At 41.5% G+C, this 22568-nt stretch overlaps 1 protein-coding gene across 1 annotated transcript; it reads left to right on the top strand.

The window, feature by feature from the left end:
- Positions 1 to 13272: 13272 nt before the first annotated feature.
- On the top strand, positions 13273 to 22250 carry WSB1 (WD repeat and SOCS box containing 1). The gene is made up of 9 exons (XM_033004910.2): positions 13273 to 13435; positions 13964 to 14132; positions 15107 to 15375; positions 16160 to 16291; positions 16691 to 16791; positions 18981 to 19153; positions 19548 to 19661; positions 20462 to 20569; positions 21103 to 22250. Exons 1-9 carry the CDS (start codon positions 13396 to 13398, stop codon positions 21260 to 21262), a joined length of 1266 nt encoding a protein of 421 aa, XP_032860801.2. The 5' UTR covers positions 13273 to 13395; the 3' UTR covers positions 21263 to 22250.
- Positions 22251 to 22568: the final 318 nt, after the last annotated feature.

Below are 22568 nucleotides of genomic sequence, written 5' to 3'. Positions count from 1 at the left end.
CTAGGACAGAAAAGTAACAGTTCTACTATTAGAAAATCTATAAGGAGAAACACAGGAAGGAAAATTTTAATCCCATTGAAATGAATTAGACTTGAGGATCATCCTTTACCTGGGTGATAGATAGATAGATAGATAGATAGATAGATAGATAGATAGATAGATAGATAGATAGATAGATAGATAGATAGATAGATAGATAGATAGATACACAGACAGACAGACAGACAGACAGACAGACAGACTGACTGATAGGTATTCACTAAATTTACAGGTACTTGCTAAGCAACCAGGCGTTCTCTTTTTGTTACCATCTTTGAAGCGTTGCTATACTTGGCACTGCACAATGCTTTTATCAATGGCAAATCATGACCTGACTGGCACTAATGTCAAGACCTCAGTCTGAAGTAATAATTAACTGCCTGCCTGCTACCTCTGAGTAAAGTCTTACATGAAATCTAGGAAGCAACGCAGAGGCCTATGGTATCACCTTCTACATCTTTTATTTTGTATAGATAAAGCCACAAAGAACAAGGATAGTAGGAAGGATCTGTTGGACATGTTGTGGGGTGTTTCTCATTTCTGAGAACAGTGGGTGTCTAATTATTTTTTCATAAAGCAACAGCATACCTGGCACTGTGAAGGACGCCGAGCATGGCTCTGTTGTGAACATCACATTTACATTTGCAGTTTCCTGGTGAATTCTCAGCTGGTATCCAAACAGGTCCAGCCTGTCTTTTTTTATTATTATTATTATTACTTTTTAAAATTATCTGGCCAAATGATCAATGAAAATGTTGGAGAATCAAACTGCTGGCCACTAGTAGCTATTGTTGCCCTAAACTTGAACCTGACCCCGTCAGGATCTGGGCACTCATTAACCCATTTTGCATTTTTTGTAATCTTTTTTTCATGATGGGTATAATCTTGCAGTACTGCAGGTCCACAGATTTCCTAAATATCGTCATGTGACTTAAAAGCAGCAGTGAAACAAAGACACCACCTCTGCCTTACTTGCAGCCCTAACAGGGATTGAGAAACAGGAAGAAAGCATTCCAAAGCTGCAAAGGGCAGGGCAAAATGCCAAACTCTTTCAAGAGTATGTAGTATGACAGGAAAAGCCTGCTCCAGAAGAAAGGAGAGAGAAGGCAAGAGGGAAAAATACTTCCTAGCTCAGTAAGAAAGGAAAGGAGAAGACAATTTTACACCTGTGAAGTACATGAACTTCCCCCAGCTTAATCCTGTAATGGAATTGCACTTAAAATATTTTGCTGTGTTAGACTGGCAGAATTGAAGTGGTCAATTCATCTTTTCCTTCTATATACAGAAATAGTTACACTGCTATAAAAGTCTTTTTCTATTCCAAAAAGCAAAAATATTATGCAGTTTCATGCACTTTTACAGCTGTGTAGCTGTATCTTTATCAGAACTTTCACTGGCACATTGATCTAAGTTTAAAAAAAAAGAGTTACACCCCTTCTTGACGCAGTCATGGTAGTACAACCTTCAAATATAGAACAAAAGGGCATTGACTGAGCTGTCTTTTGAGATAGAAGGCTTTACCACACAAGCATGGAAGAGATTCTAATTGCAGTTTAAAGATTAGAAGCTGTGCAGACATAAATTGAGCCTGAGTAAGTCTGCCCAGCCTCCACGTAGCTGCTTTACCACCCTTACACCGAGGTTGTGTAACACAGCTCTTTACTACACAGTGCGCTGTTTGCACTGCAGTAGCTTGTAAGGCCACCCACTGAAACCTAGATCCCTTTATATTAGGTGCTGTACAAATACAGATTTAAAAGAAATCCCTTCCTTGCAACCTTAAAAGATGAAACAGGCAAAGCCAGAAGGGCAAACCGGAGCGCAGAAAGCTGGTAGGACTGACCCAGCGGTCATGCAGCAAGTCAGCAACACAGCCGTGAGCACGGTGTCAGCCTCCCAGCCCCCAGCTCAGTGCGTGCCTGCTAGGAAACTATCTCCACCAGATCCTCAAAGAACAGCTGAATTGTCTCTAGAAGAATGTAGGCTTGGACCTGAGCAGCATAACTGAGGATAAACACTAAGTAGTAGCTTCTAATTTGGACACCATAGCAACAAAGGGTGAGTTCAGCCATTTTTTATTTACTACTCTAGCAACAGAAGGTACTTTGTCATTAAGATCTACCCTCATATTGCCATATTACTTGACAACACTGCCTCGTGTGTTCCTATGAACACTGCTATCAGCATTCTAATTGCACTGTAAACCGTGTTTAGTGCCACAGGATGTTTATACCGCGTGAGGCTGCATCGACGCCTGGCGAGGCACTCTCACACGATGCCACGGCATTATGTCCTGCATCGATTCTCCCACACCGGCTGTGGGACAAACTGCTCATCCCAAGCCCTGGTTTCTGTTTCCAGTGAAGCAGCAGCAAGCGCTCCCCTCTCGCAGGGGCCACTCTTCTGCACATCTGCAAGGGTAGTGAACGGGGTGGTTGTCTTTAAAAATTCCCACACGAGGGGAGAGGCAGGATGGCTTTGTGATTAAAACACTGGTTCTTAGCAGGATTGAGCTGATGCTTTGCCATTTCTTGAGTGACACTGGGCATGTCACATAGCACAGGTTTTGCCTGACTAATCAGGTGCCCCTGCAGTGGACAGAAAGGTCTCAGCCGAGAAGGGAAGACCCGGGGAGGTGATGGTGGCTGCCCAGACAGGCCACCTCCCAGGACAGCCACTGCCACATCTCCCCAGTCCCCCACCCAGCGGGAGGGCCAGGAGCCAACCTGGCTTCCAAAACTTGGGCAGCAGCAAAGAAGACAGAGGAGACACAGTCCTTTTCCAGCTGCATTACCCTGGGCCAATGACACGCAGCACCGCTGCCCACAGCTGCCGCCACGCAGGGCTTCTCTGCAGGAGCGTTACTGAGGGTCGCTGCCTTTGTGGGTATCAGCTGCTCTTTCACAAGTGCTTTTTGCTACAGCAGCGCGCCCCGCACACGGATTCTGCCCTGGAGTGAAGCACCAGCTAAGGAAATCTACTGAGAGTATCCAGAGCCCACGTAATTCAGCACACTGTGCGTGACAGGACTGCCCTCAACCTCAGTGGGGATAGAAGGATAGCCCCTAGGTTGAAATATGGGACTCTGGCTCTGGAGGAGTTTTAGTTCTTCTATAAACTATTCCGTACAAACTTTGGTAAATCCTTGATCTTCAGTTTGAATTTGTGTATTCATCTATAAAACAATGCTAATAATAACCAGTAGTCAAAGCCACGGCGAGCCTTAAATCTTTAATGTAATAACCTTCTGTTTGCAGAAATACAAAGTGTTATTACCGTCATAGCACAGGATGTCTGACTGAGAAGCAGAATTTATAGCCCAAACCCTACAATGAATATTTTTAATGTACAGTGTGTTAATGAATTAGGAGATGTACTTCCTGTTCATGTCTGGATATAGGCTTAAATGTCAGGTCTTGCAAGAATACTCTCTCTTTCCTGTGTCTTTATTTAACAGCAGCCAAACTCCAGTGACCAGACCATTCACAGAGCCCAAGAGGCAGCATGCAGCTGCTGTGAGACAAAATGTTCAGCTGCAATTACGTTTGTTCTGCAGGCGATCAACCCGTCTGTAGGTCTGAGCACGTACATCTCATTCCCCCTGTTTATGGTCATCAAAATGGCATTTGACAAAAAGGTAAATTATGCTCCCCCAAATCCTGCTTTGCTTTAGTGGGGAACCTACTGCTATTGTCAAGGCTTATTTACTACACATTTTCTGTGCAATCTGCAGCTTCAAGAGAGATATAATCAGTGTGTAACTAGAAATCTCATCAGTCTCTTTTGGGAAACGTTTATGAACAGTACAAAATAGACCCTAGTTAAACTTGAAGTCATACCAGTGTACACACTGCTCACTACTCTGCTTGCACAAGACAGTTATTATGTACCAGCTTGTGTATTTTCAGTACTAATGGCAACACTGAGCTTTTACTTTTTGTGCTACAGAGGCTGCTGGAATAATGGAGCGTGTAATTACATCCAGCCACTCTTTAGTACTCAAATTACAAAACTGGATTTCTGTGCCAGGCCTTCGGGAAGTAAGACATGGAAGGAATCTCACAAATAACCTGCAATTACATTAATGCAGGGAGCTGGTCCTTCCCTTAAAAGCTATCACACTCACTGGAGTGACCCTGTCTGGCTGATCAGAGAGCCAGACATGATGCTTCCGTGCAGAAAAAAGTAATGCAGGAGGGAAATGACAACAGTCACAGTTCTGCAGCCTCTGTATCCAGGTCTGGTTAGAAATATAATGAAACAAAGCCTGAGGTGTGGAGGCAATTAAACAGGATAGCTGTGTTTGTATTGCTATAGCTTATTCCTTTAATTTACTGGAATGGGCTGTGCTCACATAAGGTACATTTACATGATTATAGCTCTACCTGCAGTGTGCGTCTGCATGATTGGAACTATGTCTACTTCCCAGGTTGTTTCACTTACAGTGACAGAAAACTGTCAGCAGAGTAGCAGTTAGATTTGCACAGATCTAGTGAAGATGTCAAATGACACTGCTCAGCTGCCACATTACAGAAATTTGGATAAAGCAGAGATCTGATGGGGAAGGAAGAACTGAAGAAGATGATGTTACTGAAAGGCTCAACATGGGTAGCTTGTCTTAAAACTACATTACTATGTGTCTGTAGAAGTGGTGTTACCACATACTGACTTTCTCTATGCCAGAGCTCCTTAGGGAGCCTGCAGAATTCAATGTTTGCAAAACGGGATAAAATCTACAGTGAGAAGGAAGCTCTGCTAACCCATTCCTATGAAAGGAACTAGATAAACCTTTCCTGAACACTTTCTAAACACTGTTTCTACCCCTGGTTATTAATGGATCTTTGCTCATTTACTTTTTTCTTCAGCTTTTGAATGTCACCCCAGTTCCTCAGCATACCTTTCCTTATGGCTTTCTCTTCAGAGTGCAAAGACACCAAGAGATTGCACTGCTGGACATTCCTGCTACTGTGAAAATGAGTGACAATCTCTAGCAAAAAAAGTTACAAGCAGATACTAGGGTCATGTTTGGTAATAAACTCCCCCAAAGCACTGCCAGATTTTATGTAAAATCTTCTTTTTTCTAATCTTGGCCAATTCCTGTTTCCCTAACCTGTTTTTCCTTCTTCCCCTGTCATGGTTTGATTCAAGATTGTAAGTGTCTATAAGTAATGTGAGTTCTGAGTCAGTAGCACGGTGAATACTCACTTTTACTCAAATGTCACTAGTTACCTTTACTAACCCCACTTGTATTTTAACCTGAATATGCCTGCTTGGAGAAACTCTGCCCTCTGAGCTACAGATGTGTTTGTGGCAATTTTTCTAAAAGCAGTGAGAGGTATACATGTTTCCTAATAAAGAAATTTGGTCTTAGGGCATTACTTTTGTTTGCTTTAATATCTGTCTTTACACCACTGTTTATTCAAGTTCATATTCTAATATTTACTTTAAGACTCCTTTGCACCTCTCTTACTCTGTATACACTGGGCAAACACAGGCGCACAGTCTCGGTGTAACATAAAATGCTCTATTACAAATATGCAAGTTCCCATTTTCTCTCCTCACTTGTATACCTGTTTGCACCATTTTTACAACCCATCCAAAATGGAAGCTAGAAGAGGTCTTAAGAAATTATCCAGCTTCAAAGAACCTCCATTTCCCTCAAATTCTTCATCTTTTCTGTACCTCCTGCAGCAACCAGCCTGGATCCAACCCACCCAAATATTTTCAAGCTCAGTTCCACCTCTGATCTGTGAGCAAACACTCTTTATCTATAAGCAACCTGCTCTTTCCCAACTCAGCTGCAGCAGGAATGCAGCCTCGTCTGTTCCCAGGCAGAAGCTGTTAGACACAACCCAGTAAATCCCCAACACGCTGGCTTTTTCTATTCTTACTATGCTATTGAACTGCTTTACAGAATGTAGGTAGTCTATCCCTTTCATTTTTCCTATTCAACTCAACTTGCTTTTCTACAACTGTAATTTTTAGAGAATTTATCAAAATTTACCCTGACACCCTTCATGCAATTGATTTTCCCTCTGCTTGCACAATCCTGCTAGTCCAGTGCCAAAACACAGATTTCATAAAAAGCAAAAAATATTCTTCCTATTGTAAACATGTTCAGCAGATTATTACTGACTACATCCTAGGTTAGCAGAAATCACTGTACATTTCTGCCTCAGGTCAGGTATTAAAAAACAAAACAAAACAAAACAAAACAGCTATTTCACATTTACACAAAATTATATAGACTGGAACGATTCAGAATATTCCCTGCTATCTTGTTATCTGTTACACTCAGAGTCAGCCCTTATTCTGACCTGTTATGTGACTGCTCGGACATTCCTCCCGTCTCACATCAGCTTCCCAACCCCAGCCCATTTCAGCTAATGCATGATCACACCAAGCAGAAGAGAGAACAAATTCCCTTAGCACTTGTGGAGGCAGCGCTTTTGCTTTGAAGGGTGCAGCTTGTTACCCACTGGGACATTCAGCTCTTCTAGCTCGTAGGTACCAAATCCCCCGGGTGCTTCCCCTCCAGGACTGCGTGCTGCTGAGGAGCCAGGATGAGGGCAGCCTCAGGTCAGAACATTTAACCACACCGCACTTCTCAAGAGCAGGGAACGCAAAGCAGGACAGAAGAATAAGCAGTCCAAGAAAGGTTATTTTAAATCTGGCAGTCAGGGCTTGCTGCAGACTGGAACATCAGCTGGATAGATCCTCCCCCTCTGTATCAAAGTGAAGTGAATGTCCTCACGAGGTGGATGTGTCTCATCCGACAGCACTGCTCGGCTGAGAGCTGTCTGATCAGCCCTGACAGCCAGAGCTTGGTGCCCTGAAGATGAAAGCCGAATTAGGAATCTGGCACCTTGGGGAAGGAAGGGGAGCAAGTTTGCAAAACGAACAGAAAATGGTGGGGACTGAAGTATAGCTGTCAGCAGCCAAACAGGAGCTAAGCCCTGTCTGCCTGGAGCTGGCAGCTGTGCCAGCAAAGGCGAGGGGGCCAAGGGCTCCAACAGGCTCTGGGCTGCCTGCCTGTGCCGCTGTGTGGCCAGAGGAGATGGCAGGAGAGGAGAGGAGAGGCCTATGCTGAAGCTTTGCATTTCTTTTATGTGCTTTCACAACAGGAAGCAGGTCAGGACTGGACCTTTGCTCAAACCCTACCAAGCACTGGCAGGAATGTGTGTCGAGGAGCGTCTCTGCATTCAGTCAATTGGCACATAGTGATTGCTGAAGGGCACTGTCCCTGTCCTCACCCTGCATGAATACCAGTATGTCAACAGGCCTGATTTTCTATTGTTTAACACCTCTGCCTTAGTTTATATTATTCCCTCATGGTACATTTTGCTTCGATGTAGGAGGCTTCTAAATCTACAGGGTAGAAAACAAACTGTTCCACAAAATAACTCAGTATTCAATTGTAATGTTTTGCAGTTCTCGTAAGACTTAGCATCTTTGTCTCAGAGCACTATGTCACCATTCCTGAACTGAGTTGGTTGAATTCAAGTTTAAGTCTGGGCTTAATGACTTATCCAAATTCACCTAGGAAGAAGGTAGCAAAGTTAAGAAGAGAACCTAGCACTTATGATTCTACATCCTTTGTGCTTTGGCCACAAGGCCTGGTATCCTCCCTGATCTTAACGAACCAATTAGAACACTTTTAACCCTGGTTATAATGAGACATTTGGTGTTTTGCACCACTGTAACTAATCAGATAGAATTACAGAGCAGAGTGAGGGAATTGAAGCCAAAGGAATACCAAACAGCTCAGTAACATTTTTCACCGCACAGTGGAAAAGAATGTCATTTCAGATCACATGGAAACACTGCCTGCGCCTGCCAGGCATCACGCTCCTCCTGCAAGGAGCCTGAAAGCCTTCAAACAAACGGACGTTATGGGCAGTGGAGATCAGAGAAAACACAGGCTGAGGAGGAGCACATGAAACTAGTAGGTTTTAGAAAAAGTTTTTTTAAGAAGTGATATAGCTGTGTGGCAGCGGTCCATGATATTTGAGATTAGGATGTGGATACAGTGAACTCAAGCAAGGCTGACTTGCTCTCTCTGTAATACAGGGACCCTTTTCTATTATCCTTGTTCGGGACAATTCAAGTTCAGAACTCAGTGTGACCGTCAGCCATCTGGGATAACAGCTCTTGTAACTTCAGTGGGTAAATTTAGCACAGATGTGTCTGAAAGCAGCACCCTTACAAGGTACCCATGGCTAGTGTACAAAGAAGGGGTGGGTTTGAACCTAAAGGGAATAAACCCAGACCCCTGTCTCCCTTATTCCAGCGCAGCTAGTCACCACAAAAGCGCTGAATTCACCACACACAGTAGGCCATCTGCTCTATTTATTATACCCAAAGAGGTGGTCCAAAAATTATAAAATCCCAAAGAGACCGGAAGAATGCAGAGAAAAAAATTACTGTAGTCTATCTCTGATACTCCATCTGTGCAATTTTTCCACAGCATACTGTGTTAGCAGACCTTTGCAGATTAACCCCTTAGGCACCAGATGTGCATCAATTTATGACCATCTATAGAAAACAAATTCTAATTTTCAGGACAAGCAATGGTGAATAAGCTACAGAGAAATGCGGGAGAAGGGGACAGAGAAATGAGAGCTCAGAATTCCAATGAGAAAGGCAGTCTCATTTAGTGCATGAGGTGTCTGTGGGAAAATCAAAGATTATGCTCCTGGCTGCTCCATGATGACCCTGAGAAAGCAGCCTCATCTCCCCGCTTCCCCTCCCAACCGTCGTTTGTCTTGTCTGTTTAGACTGCAAACTCTTCAGGGCCACGGGACCATACTAAGCAGCTGAACTGTGCCAGTGTTACTTGTAGTTACCAGGCAAATAACAACATGTACATGAAATGAAAGTAACAGCTGAAATTGTGCTAGTCACAGCAGCAGTTCATGACAAGGAACACACTATAGCAAGGTGGCAGGGAGAGCTTGAGGGGGCAAAGACTGCTTAGAGTTTTAAAAAAATATATACAGTATATGAATATAGACCCCTTCCTCTCACAGCCACCTAAGAGCTCAGCAGAGTCCTAGCTCCCATACTCTGCTGAGGACAGAGATGGGACCTGGCAGTGACAACTTGCTGTAAGAAAAGACAAATGGAAGGTCATGTAGAATAGACTGCAATTCTCTTAGTGCAGGTCTGTACCTATAGGGTACCCCTTCCGTCGAGACTGCAGTCGGCAGATGCAGTTCCCAGTGATACCTGTGAGGGCTATACCTCCCCTCAAGGGAAAGGTTCAAGCTTTTGCTGCTTCCCCAGGCTCCCGCAATCATTTGATCATTTGATTGAAGTCAGTTGATGCTGAGTTTTCCCATGTGCACTGTGGCAATAACAGCAACTAATCTATTTTGGGACTCTGACGGCACTTTCTTTAACTTCCCTGCTGCTCACCATTCTCCTCACTGCAATCCCTCTTCCTCTTCAACCTTCTTTGCCCTCTCTTTCTTTCATCCATTCTGCTTTTTCCTTTCACCTTCTCTTTTGACTCCACAAACTCATGCTGAACTTTCTCCATCCCAAAGAGGCTACTCAAAACAAACAGGAGCTGTGTGAACTATAAAAAGTGTAATTTTTAATGATAGCCAGCCCACCAAGAGGCACGCACTATTGCACAGATCAGCTACCTTGTGTGACTGGCCTCCACTGTTCTCTCACCTCTCATTTGTCAGGAATGCTTTATAGAATGACAACTGTGAAGAGGAGGGACATAACTTGTGGGCCTGAAAAGGCACCACGGGCTTTTCTAGTACTCTGCTACGTATTTACACTTACTGTGCTGATCTAACTTCCAGAGGACTGTCTGTGTCAGTCTGTACAATCTGAACAACCACAACTAACAGAAACTTCAGTGTAGCCTCAGTGGTCCCTGAGAATAACCTTGCTGTCGTGTTTTGCACAAGCAGAACATGGACAGAAACTGTCTAAATTCACTGATGATCTATACTGGGATTCATAAACCCGAACGAACAGCCGTTCAGTGGTGGAAGCCTTCCAGCAGGAAGCCATAGCAATGGAAATGAAGCACAGCAGGCACACTGATCAGAGTCTTGCAAGTAGCTAGAAGACAGGAAAAGCACGAGGCAAACACCTAGGCTCATTTTACAAACCCCAGATAATATTACAAAGGGATACAAAGAGAAAACAGCACCCAAGCCAATTTCTATAAAAACAGCACAGTCCCTTATTTGGGATATGCACTGATTTCAGATGGCTTTCCTACTCCAGTCTAATGACAGACTGAGTCAAAAAGACTTCAACAAAGCTGATTAAGAAACATACAATCACAAATCACTTAAAAACAACAGAGACAAAAAACCAAATGAAATGGGTATAATTAGTTTTACCACGTCAGAATAAAAGAATATGAAATAAGCAGATCCTGGTGCTTCAGCTGCCTGGGGAAAAGCTCCGTAACCTGGATCTTGGAAAGCATTTCCAAGACGGGCAGACAACAAAAGTCCTTTCATTTGTGAAAGCTTATTGCAGTGTGTAAAGTCTTGATGGAGAAAGATGGCACAGAGTTTATTAGCTTCCCGGCTGAACAGCGCTGTGCAGACTTGGCAGCTGCATCCATAAAGGAAGGTAATGGAAAACACATAAATCAGCCTTGAGTCATTCACACAGCCTTGCCGGCCCTGGCAGCATGTGACTGTGTGGGGTATGCAGCCTGGTGCCACCCTTGATTCCAGAGCTATGCCTCACCAGGGCAGAACAGTAAAAATCATCCCCCCAAATCATCCATCGCTTACAAGGAAAAAAAACATGGCAAGGCTGCTGAGAAAACTTATCTCCTCAAGTTTTGACTGGATTTTAGAAAGATACATTTTACCGACCAGAATGGTTGAGTTGGTAGCTTGCAGACAGAACCCAGCTTTCCACCTCTCCTACTCTGGCTTCAGACACAAGACAACAGTCCTTCCAGCCAGGTATGAAAAGAGAAGGTGCTAGTAATGTCTCCAGGGCAGCCTGTGAAACCAAGCAATTTCTAACAAGCTTGCAAAAACGTGGGAATTTACAATCACAATTTGCTTTTGTGTCCGTAGCATGCAAAACATGCACTGGGAAGTTCAAAGTTTGGCTTTTGGACTCCAGTGTTGTAAAGGCTGAACAAGTGTAACTGCTGGAAATCCTCACTGTTTGAAGGTGTGTTAAATTAAATGATATTCCTTTGTTATACAAAGATCAACCTACATGAGCTAAGCATCTCTTCTGGCCCTCAGATCCATTATATTAATGAGCAGAAAGCTCGCTGAGGAAGAAACACCAACTGTTGGAGCAGTACTTACAGAAATACAGAGACTTAAAGAAATAAATTGCCAAATACTTTGCTTCTTTTTTTAAAAAAAAAACCTAGCGAGAAAGCCAACAACGTGGTAACGCTCCTGCAAAGCTGCATAATGCAACTGCTCTCTTTCCCTGGCTATAACAGCCCCCCAAGGTAAGCAAACAGAACCAAACCTTATTCTGGCTGTATGTGAGGCTCAGGAGAAATCTTACAGAGTCATCTCAGCTATGAGATGGCCTGGTTCAAACATTCACAATTTATGAGTAACTCCAAAGCAGCATTCCACAATATTCACTGGCTACAAATTTGCTTTGTTGCAGAAGCTGTTGAGGGATTAAGTGAAGATAGCTTCTTAGGGGTTTTCCATCCAGCAGAGGATTGACAGAGCAGGAACAGGATTATGCTGCTAAAAAGTATTGTGTCAAATCAGTGCTGCGATGTGCTAAGAGAGTTTGTACAAACCAGCTTTAATCCATGCTAGTGTTTGGACCACCAAAATTATTCCAAACTTCTTCCTGCTGCTTTCTTTGACATCGTCTCACTACATGATTTAAAAAATGCTTCACTGGCCTTGATTACGTAAGGGTAATTTCTGGATGCTGCTACAGGTGAATAGCTAATCCATACAGCTATTTCAGTGCATCAACCAGCTAGGCCGCTACTTTGGAATTAAATCATATTTATTATCTGCAGTTAATTATCCTGTTACGTGCTTTTCTGAAGTTCAAAGAGAGAGTAAGGAAGAGTCACCTAGTCTAGAAGAAGGGCAGAACTTAGATATGCAAAATGAGAAAAAAATAGGAAAAGGAAGGGAAGGAGATAGGGGAATACACAGACATTAATACAAAATCACACAGAGAATGAGGTGGCCTCAGAGTCTCTTTCTCCAATCTGTTTATGGATAACTCCATTAACAGTAAATTAGAAATTTTACCATAAACCAGATCTTGCTGGATTCAGATGCTGAACTATACATGTTTAGAAAGAAACATCAAAGAGTAGGAAAGTCCTAAGAGTTCTCCAGCCCCTGGTTGGGGAAGATGAAATCTTCAGTGCACACGTCACTGTCCCACACACATTCCACAATGCAGTCATACAAGCTTTTGCATATTTTTTGGTTTACGTGTTGCCTTGTAGTCCCATGGTCAAACAGACATCAAGGATGTCACAACCTGGCTTAAAAGATAATGGAGGCAACCTCTAACTCACTGCGGCAGGAGTGTTAACTGCTGGTGGTTGGGCATGTAGGCAAATTAAGAACATTTCTTATCCCCTTTGAGGGCTCTGGAGTTTATCAGCAGAACCTCATCAGTACGTCCCCACAACAGCAGCTGTAAAAATTGCAATATTGGGGGAGTCACTATAGTTCTCTGTGCTGTGACCCCGGTGTTTGGAGGGAGCCAGGTCACTACATTTAGTCCCCTGGTATAGTTAAAACGTGACTCATCTTTTGGCATAGACGGGATTGGGAGATGTTGCTAAAATGGGCTGTAAGTGCAGACCCTGCCAGCACGGCACCGCAGCCCAAGTCTCTCTGCGGCGGTGCCGCGTACCGTTTTGCCCCCCAGACACAAACGGAATGGGGTGTATCTGAAACATGTCCCGGGGGGCTACTTCATGCAGCGAAGGCTGGGCTCTTCACCAGCCCGCGCGTGTTTTGGACACCTTCAGGAACACAAGGCTGGGTTTGGCAGGGCGGAGGGGGCCCAGCCCCGCGGGGCCGGGACAGCCGCGGCCGTGCGGGAAGGCCGGAGGTGCTCGAGGCCGCGCTGCCGGCTGGGGAGGCCCGGAGCGCTGTAGCCCGGGGGGGGGAGGCGGGAGACCAAACTAACGGGGCGGGGCGGGGCGGGGAGCCGGGCTCCCCTCTGCCAGCGGCCCCTCAGCCCGCGGGAGGAGCGAGGGCCGGGCGCGTCCCCGCCGGCCCCTCCCCGCGCTACTCCCCGCGCGCCCGCCGCCATTTTGTCCCAGTCCCTGCGTCCCCGGCGAGCGGCGGCCGTTTTTGCTCCGTGGCGGGTCCCCAGCCGGTCCGAAGGGCGGCCCCGTAGATGGCCAGCTTTCCCCTGAGTGTCAACGAGAAGCTCATCGGTGAGGAGCGGGGCGCGGGTGGGGTTAACGCCGGCCGGGGCCGGGGCGGCGGTGCCGCGGGCCCCTGCCCCTCGCGGTTTACGCTTCGGGGTGTGGGGGAAACCGCCTCGGTCCTCCCGGGTTACGGAGCGGGGCGGCTCTAAAATCGCCCATTTTGAACTGCCCGAAATGCACGGTTCAAGGCGGCTTCCTTGCATTAGCGGGCAGAAACCTGTTAAATTGCACGTAGGAGACATTGTTGCCTGACCCTTACTTCCCAGATGAGAAAAGTAGGTGGGCGCTGCCCGGCGGGAACGTTTTAACACTAAACTGCTTCTCTCTAGCGACTCTAATCTCTTTTACAGCTGAGGCTTGGGCTTTTCATTGGTTACACAGTGACAGAAAGACCCCTTCCCCAATGACTTTAAATGTCACGAAATAAAAGCAAAATAATTAACATATTGCCAGCGTCCCTTGTAACCTTTTAAAATATGGTGGCTTTTTTTTTTTTTTTTTTTTAATTGAATTTCCTCTTTGTTTTCTCTCCAGCACGATCACGCACTGTAGGAGAACTCTTAGCCCCAACTTCTCCTTTTGACAAGAAGTGTGGACGTGAAAACTGGACTGTTGCGTTTGCTCCCGATGGATCTTACTTTGCTTGGTCACAAGGGCATCGCATAGTGAAGCTGGTCCCCTGGTCTCAGTGCCTTAATAACTTGTAAGACAAAACCATACGGCTTTTAATTCACCAGAAAAACTTTAAGAATTTCAAAATAGGAGATAGCTTTTAAGAGATTAAAATGCAGGTACTGGCTTTTTAGGTGTTGATGTCTTTGGGAAAAAACTAATCCTTTAAAGTAACAGCTATTGTTTTATCTCTTCCTCTGTGGCCAGTGAGAGAAACAACTGTATTGCAACCTCACAGAGGCTATGAAGGAATGATTTATTAATAGATTCAGATGCTCTAAAATAAGAGGAAGTTAGAATGAAAAGGAAATTTAAAGATTCGTGCAGACCTGAACTTTTAAATTTTGTATCAGAAAGCTATTCAGGTTTACCTGTTAGAAATTTACTTAAAGGTAAACCTCTTTCCTTACCATTTTTGTTAGAATCCAAGTCAAGTTCCAAAGACACATTGTGTTTTCACTTACAGGTTGCATTTTAATGACGTTAGTAACCAGCAGTTGCATTTTTGTAGCTGGTTACATTTCCCCTCCCAGCAAATCCTGCCTCCTCCCTTCCCCCCCTCCCGCCTCTTTCTGGTGGTGGGTTTTGATTTTCATATGCTGCCCTCGGTATTTTTTCACAGTATTTAAAGTATGTCAGTGAATTGCAGGGGACTTCTTGGTCATTTAGCAGAAATTCTAAGATGCTTTTGTAATTCATTTTTCTGTAAGTGCTTTAAAAATGTTGTTTTTCACAGTGGGCTACATTAATATACTGCTCTTTACAGAGGTAAAACTGTGTACAAAAGTATTAGTATTATACTGTATAAGAAGGTTTCTAGGTGTTAGTAATTTTTGAAAGTTATAAGAAAAAGATGCTTTTATAATTTGAAAGTAAAAATGCATCATTATGGCCTCTAAAATGTAAGTAACAGCAACTCACAGATTTCATTACATCTTAAAGACCTTTTTGTTTGTTTGTTTTTCAAGATACTTTATGCTTTTTTGTGTATTTTTTGTTTTGCAGCTTGTTGCATGGCACAAAGAATGTTGCAAATTCTATCAGTACAAGACTTCCGAGGCAGAACAGTGACAGTGGTCAGAAAAATAAGCCTTGTGAACATATAATAGACTGTGGTGATATTGTCTGGAGTCTTGCTTTTGGGTCTTCAGTGCCTGAGAAGCAGAGCCGCTGTGTCAATATAGAATGGCACCGTTTCAAATTTGGGCAAGACCAGCTTCTACTTGCAACAGGCTTGAACAACGGGCGCATCAAGATATGGGATGTATACACAGGTAGAGTATGTGAGAGGAAGTTGGCACTTCACTGTCACTTTATGCAGTAGTAACATCATTAATACAGAATTAATTGCTACACAATTTTAATTGGGAACTGAACCTGGAATACAAATTAATCTAAAAAAAAGCATGAACTCCTGCAACTAGAAATGTTCAAATACTGCTAGAGGAGGGAACAGACTCAGGTCATGCTGAGATGTAAGCTATGGAAGATGAAGCCTTGTTTACTCTATAATCTTCCACTGGATTGTAGTTTTAATATGCTTTCAAACAAAGGAAATTTTCAAAACATGAAGTTGTTCTCTGTTCTTGAGAATGGAGAAGGATTATGTTGTTGAGGACTTTTTTTGTTAAAGTAAATAATTGTTCAAATGAGAAGAGGCTGAATCTGAAATTAGAGAATCTCAATTTAGCTGGTGGCATAGCTGCTAGGTTAGGAGAGAACTTCTCAGCTTTAAAAAAATTAAACTAACAACTATTGAGTAATTTGTTGTTATCTTATAAATTGAAGCTTAGAACAGAGATGTCTATCAAAAGACAAGTCTTGCAGTATTTCTAAGGCATATGGTTCTAGGGTATAGATATACTATCTTTTCAGGAACTTGCCTTGATACAGAGGTGTCTAAAAGGATAAACATGCTTCTTACTGTAGGGAGGATTTCTACAAAGAAAAGGTGGCTTTACATGCTGTATTTTGTATTCTGTATTTGTATCCGTAAAGCATTTGAGCTGAATAAAAGTACAGTCCTTAATTTTAAAATGTGGTGTTTTTATGAAACAGGAAAACTCCTCCTTAACCTGATGGACCATACAGAAGTTGTTAGAGATTTAACCTTTGCCCCAGATGGCAGCCTGATTTTAGTGTCTGCGTCCAGAGACAAAACACTGAGAGTGTGGGACCTGAAAGATGATGGTATGCATTTTAAATTTATCTGTTGTAATTTACAAGTGAAATATCCATGTAGTCTCCTCTTTTGCTATAAACTCAGGTCAGGATTTCATAAACAATTAGTTTTACTCTATTAGTTACTCACTCTGTATGATCTCTTTACATTCTTGATCTACACGTACCCTAAGGGTGTAAGCCTGTATTGGGTTAAATTAAAGGAGTGCATGAAGTGACCTTTTCAAATGGGAACATAAGTTTTAGAGGCTAGGCCGCATGACAGAATTTTTATTTCTTTGTAGAATGACTCCAGGATGTTTGGAAAAACAGTATAAAGTGTTATAAGGGAAGAACTAACTTGGAAAAGCTTTTCAATTTGAATTTATAATATTTAATAAATTCTTACAGGAATGTCTTTCTTTTTAGGAAATATGATGAAAGTGTTGAGAGGACATCAGAACTGGGTATATGGTTGTGCATTCTCTCCAGACTCTTCTATTCTCTGTTCTGTCGGAGCTAGTAAAGCAGTATGTGTCAGAGTTTCTTGTTCATTAAATCTACTGAATTGTGTACATAATCATTTTAAATCTAAGTAACATTAAGCCTGTGCTCGGTGTCATGAACTTCTAATGTTTTACGATGATGTCAAAGTGCATGAAATTAAACTAGCAAATGGTGCATTGAGACTGATTTACGAATTGAATTTGCACTGCTTTTAGTTGGAGAAACTGTAAGCATTCTTTGAGAATTAGTTCTACACATCTGCACTTGTTCATAGTATAAAACCAAAGAAGACTAAAGCTTCCAGTGTTAAAAGATCCTTAGATTAATGCATACAACTATTCTGTTATTGATTGTATCCTTTCTATTTCCTGGTCAATGAAAAGGACTTTTCAAAGTCTGAGCCAGTCATGGCATCTCCTGAACAAAAATGTTTCTGCATGTTTTCCAGTATAAATGGCACTCATGTCTAAAAGATCTAGAACAAAGAACAGCACACTGGGTTTGTTTTCATCCGTATTCTAATGCTCTGCTAGCGAACTGAAAGCAGTGCAGGTAAAGCACGTACGCCATAAGCTGCTTTTCTTGGCACTGAATTAGGATCAGACAGAAAGGGGAATTCAGTCTAGTTACAGGGGCTTTGTAGGTAGTTTAATGAAGCCTAGTGATGCTGAGTAAAAACCACAATTCAGTCACTGGATACCGCTTTACATGGATGACTGTTCAAATGCATTTTATCCTTTAAATTATCAGTGCAGATTGGTAGAAAATAGTTGAGGTCTGGGTTTTGTTTTTTCTTTAAATAGAGCAGATGTGGATGTGTGCATTGATATCTTCAGGCTGTGTGTTTTCCATAAGCTTCTTGCTTTCCCTGTCACAGGTGGTGGCAGCAATATTGGTGTGATTGAGGTTAAGCTGGCACCACTCACACAGGAGCACAATGGTGTTAGCTGGGCAGAAAGAGTGGCATCTCTGGCTACCAGGCTGGGGGCGAACTTTACCGTAGGACGAAGTAACCTTGCATTCGACTGCAAGGTGTACTGTACGTACGCAGGTGCTGGTTGATGTCCACTTTCTGCTTTTCTTTCTTTCTTTTTTTTTTTTTTTTTTTTTAATAATTTTCACAGCAGTGAAACACCCTGACTCCTAAAACTTAGTTTCCAGCTTTGTGGAATGTTGGGGTCTTCTTGGAGAAATTGGTCAACATATTTGTAACTGATTGTAAAATGGTTCAGTTTTAGGAAGTATGTGAGGCACTAAGGCTATGTTTGCTTTGATCAAACATATCAATTTATCCACGATGTTAGTATCTAATCTGTGCAGTAAAACTGAGTCTGGGAAAAATCCAGGACCCAAATGAGCTCTTTTAGGGACATAACATCTTATGCTAAAGACTTACATATTCTATAAAATTATGCTACAGTACATAAATCATTGCTATTAAGTAATTCTGCACAGTCTATTTTGATTATATATAATGTACAGCTGCATGTAAAGTCACAGAATACTATGACCTTTTAACAACTTTTATAGTACAATATGCAATTAGCTGGGTAAATTGTAATATTAATGTAATTTTTTACTGTTGACTTGATTTAAAATGCATAAATTCTTTCTAATAATGTGGTTAGACTTCCCTGTTGTTTTGCCAAAGACATAACTTTTGGCTGTGAAAATTCTTTTTTGCTTGCAGTATCTGTTTCTCTTCCTAGGCTGACGTTGGTGATCCAAGCCAATTGTAAACAAGTGATCTTAAACTCAAAGGGATGCCACTGGAGTAACAATATGTTAACCTTACATTTTCTGTCTGTATATTTCTTAAAATTTTGGTAGTTACTGAAAAGAGGAGACTGTAGAGTTTAACCCTATTTATTTCTGCATATTTTAATAAAATAGTTTTGTAATACATGAATTTCAGTAAGCTACACGGTTAAATTGTGTTGCCTTTATCTTATATTTCGGCTTATTTTGTTAATAACATTTAACAAACTTGAGTTAGAACTTGCATGTTTGCTTTAATTTTTTAAAAATTTGATTTTAATCTGAGTATGACACTGAGCATATTTCTTAATTGTAGTAATTCATAATGCCTGATTTTAATATAATCCTAAGTAAGACTAGCAGCTATACTTAAAAAAAAAAAAAAAAAGAAAAAAAATTAAATGCTTCATTGCACCTCTGAGCAGAGCTATAACATTAGCTTGTTTAATTGCAGGTTTTTCTCTGGGATATGGATAAATACTCCATGATACGGAAACTTGAAGGACATCACAATGATGTTGTAGCTTGTGAGTTTTCTCCTGATGGAACTTTACTGGCTACTGCATCTTATGATACTCGAGTCTATGTCTGGGATCCACATACTGGAGTTATTCTTATGGAATTTGGGTAAGTAAAGTAGTCAAATTTGGAAGCTTTCTCCTAGAGTGAAGATGACTACTGAAAATAAATGGGCTTGTGTATTTAACCGATAATTAGAATTGGGAAAAATCTTAGCAGTGGCTGATGGAAATCCTAAAGTGCCAGAACAGTGGAGATTATTCTTCTATCTGAGCAAGTACACATTAAAAATATCAGTGTTTTAATTTCTAATTTAAGCACCTTCAACAAAGTTGAAGTGCTCAGTATGACAAAAGATACGGTAGTTCAATCACCACTCCTGATTTCATAGCGAAATGTTCAATCCATTTCTTCTTCCTCAGCTTTGCTCGTCATGGCTGAAGGAAACACTTCCGTAGTTGTTAAATATGATGCTGTCAGCTAAGTGTGTCTCTCTCTCCAGGCATCTGTTCCCCCCTCCTACTCCAATATTTGCTGGAGGTGCAAATGACCGCTGGGTCAGATCAGTATCTTTTAGTCACGATGGACTACATATTGCAAGCCTTGCTGATGATAAGTAAGTATGAGGAAAGGTTTGTTAGACTCCTCTAATTCTTCCCATGAGACATGAACTTTTAAATACTAAGTCAGCTTTTTTTGTTTAACTGAGAAATGACTTCTGATGGTCTTGGTAAAAGTAGATGAGTTGTCTGGTATATGTTAATGTTCATTCTGAATATAGAAATAATTAGTTGTGTACAGAGTAGATGATCTGAGCAGCTTAAGTGTGTGACAGCTGAAAACAGAAAAAGACAGGTTGTAAACAGTGACAAATGGAAACGGAGGTAATAGTGCAGGTCTTTTGTACAGTAGTAGATTCCAAAGTAAAAAGAAAAGTATTCTGAGATCTTGTATTCAACTTTTGCTAACACTGCAAACAATATTTTGAAGAACTGTATTTTAAGAATATGAAGAATACTTTCTCAAGATGACAGCAAAGGTATTAATTGATAAAACTATCTACAGGAGAGTTTTAGTTTACGACAAGCACTGTTGGGATTTCCTAGCATACATGACACTTAAGAGAGAGATTGTCTAAATCTGTAATTCAGGTTATTGCTTTCTGCTGTTGAAGGCAATCTTTTCTTTTAATTGGAAGAGTTAAAAGGGTTGAAGTACAGATCGAGGTATATCTCAGCAATGAAGAAGTAATAGCATTTCAGGCCCAATCTGAAACACCTTGTATGCATTTTAAAATGTTTATAAAAATTCCTTGAGCTCTGTTTCAGTCTAGTTTCTTGTGCAGCATCAGAGAAAATACCAGGCAGAATCAAATGTCTACTCTTACGACTTACTACTTTATTATTCCCTTTTCAGAATGGTAAGATTCTGGAGAATTGATGAAGAATACCCTGTACAAGTTGCACCTCTGAACAATGGGCTCTGCTGTACTTTTTCTACTGACGGCAGTGTTCTAGCTGCAGGGCAAGTATATACTTCTTTTTTTTTTCCTTCCTAAAATATTAAAGTAACACAAAAGGTTGAAAACAGCGGCTAAGCGTTCTAAAAATCTTCGGTTCTGAATTGCAACTTGATACTTCTGACTTGGTTTTACTTCTGGTACTACTTGTTTAAACATGCCTGGAATATCAGTAAAATCAAGCAGCTGATAAACTCATTTCTTATCTTTAAGAATAAACAAAAGGCAGACCCACAAACCTGTGGATTGGAAAAAGACCATTAGATAATCAAGGGCAGTTACTCTGTTTCAGGTGGTGTACTCAATAGCTGTTGGAAGATCTGCTCAGGCCTGTGGCATAGATAATCAGCAGTTTGTTTATCCTGCTGCTATAGCTTAAAAGAAGTACTGGCATCTAGCGTAAATGAGTCTGGAACAGCTAGAACTAAGCACTGGGGAGCCCAGAACTAGCAATATATGTGGGAATTTGTACTAAGTTGAAATCATTCAGATGGGATAATTCTGGTGTGGTTTTTGCCTTTTTTTTTTTTTTGTACAGGACACAGGATGGCAGCGTGTACTTCTGGGCAACTCCAAGACAAGTTTCCAGTCTCCAACATCTATGTCGTATGGCAATTCGAAGAGTGATACCCACCAGCCAGGTCAAGAACTTGCCTATCCCATCAAAGGTGGTGGAGTTCCTTTGTTACCAGATTTGAATTATAAAAAAAAAATAAAAAAAAAAAAAATCAAACTGGCAGCTGGCCCAGCTGCTGAAACTGGCAAAACACTTTAAAGAATCCTCAAACTTTACAGCCTTTAAGCTTAAAACTCTACAGGTTTTCAAGAGCTATTTAAAGTGATAACCTAAATGCTATTTTGTCAAAATGCCTGACAGGTACATTTTTAATATTTATAGAAAACACAGTAGAAGTATTCCTGATGTCCTCAATTTTCTAAAGTATAACTGTGAAAACATGTACATGTATAGACATAAGCTGCTACATGTTCTCAATGTACCTTTAAAAACTGCTTTTATGATTTTTAATGTGTATCATGTATATATTGCTTTGGTAGAGCCATCAGATGCATCTGTGCTGTAAAGTGGAAGGATAGCTATTATTCTGGGACACTGAGTTAGAAAAAATATTGACTTAAGGAAGCTTAACTGCTCTGTATGTATGCACATTGGTTGGGGCTCAGGAAACTGATCCCCAGATAAGAATCCATGCTAGTTTATTCCATGAAAAAGTGGTACAGCTTGGCTTTTTAGAGCAATGTATGGTGAAGGGAAGTAGGTTACTGTTAAGGGTTAGAGTAGATCTCATGTAAACCCAGGAATGTTGCCTGTGTGAGAGCTAAAGAAGGCCTTAAGTTCCATAGCAGCAAACCAGGTTAAATTTCAGTATTGGGCAGTGTTAAAGAAATATTTCCTTACATTTCTAAAAATCGAACTACTGTACTATTGCCTGATACTCTGTCTGTAATGAGAAATTTACAGACTCAGTTTATTATTCTTTAACCCTATAATATCTCTTTGGGGGTGATTACTGGTTAATGGCCAAAGATAAGCAAAATACTTGGTTTTGCCTTCTGTTATTTATCTGTACCTGCAGATATAAAGAATGTATGCATTGCATAAAATGCCTGATTATATATATTTTTGTTTAATTTTTTTTATTAAAAACTTGTATAAAAGTTTCCTGATACTGCATCTGGCGCCTGATTTATGAACACTATCTGCTTGCTACAGTTCAAACAAGCTGGCAAGGGTGCATGCAGGGAGGGCGTCCTTTTGATGGTGACTTGTTTGCACAAATCTGTTAAAGCAAGTATATTTGGGTTTTCTCTATTATATTGTTTATTTGGACAATAGGACAAGGTCAATCTGGCCAAGACCAGATGCTGAATCATCACAGCCCAATCAAATCCAGTACAGTTAAAATTGTCTAGTGATCATGACACACAGCTTTGCAACCTGTGGTAACTCACTTCCTTTGTATTTGTATGAACTTCCCACACAAC

This window comes from Tyto alba, unplaced genomic scaffold (genome assembly GCF_018691265.1).
Source record: "Tyto alba isolate M040663 unplaced genomic scaffold, T.alba_DEE_v4.0 Super-Scaffold_19, whole genome shotgun sequence".
NCBI lineage: Eukaryota > Metazoa > Chordata > Aves > Strigiformes > Tytonidae > Tyto > Tyto alba.
Note: the sequence above shows the minus strand (reverse complement) of the source record. Positions and strands in the feature narration are given on the sequence as shown.

Bases quoted from the DNA above. Each gene is read 5' to 3' on its own strand.
- WSB1 (XM_033004910.2), top strand. From the start codon at position 13,396: ATGGCCAGCTTTCCCCTGAGTGTCAACGAGAAGCTCATCG. The intron at 14,133-15,106 runs GTAAGACAAAAC...TTTGTTTTGCAG, and splicing joins TCTCAGTGCCTTAATAACTT to CTTGTTGCATGGCACAAAGA. The intron at 15,376-16,159 runs GTAGAGTATGTG...TTTATGAAACAG, and splicing joins GATATGGGATGTATACACAG to GAAAACTCCTCCTTAACCTG.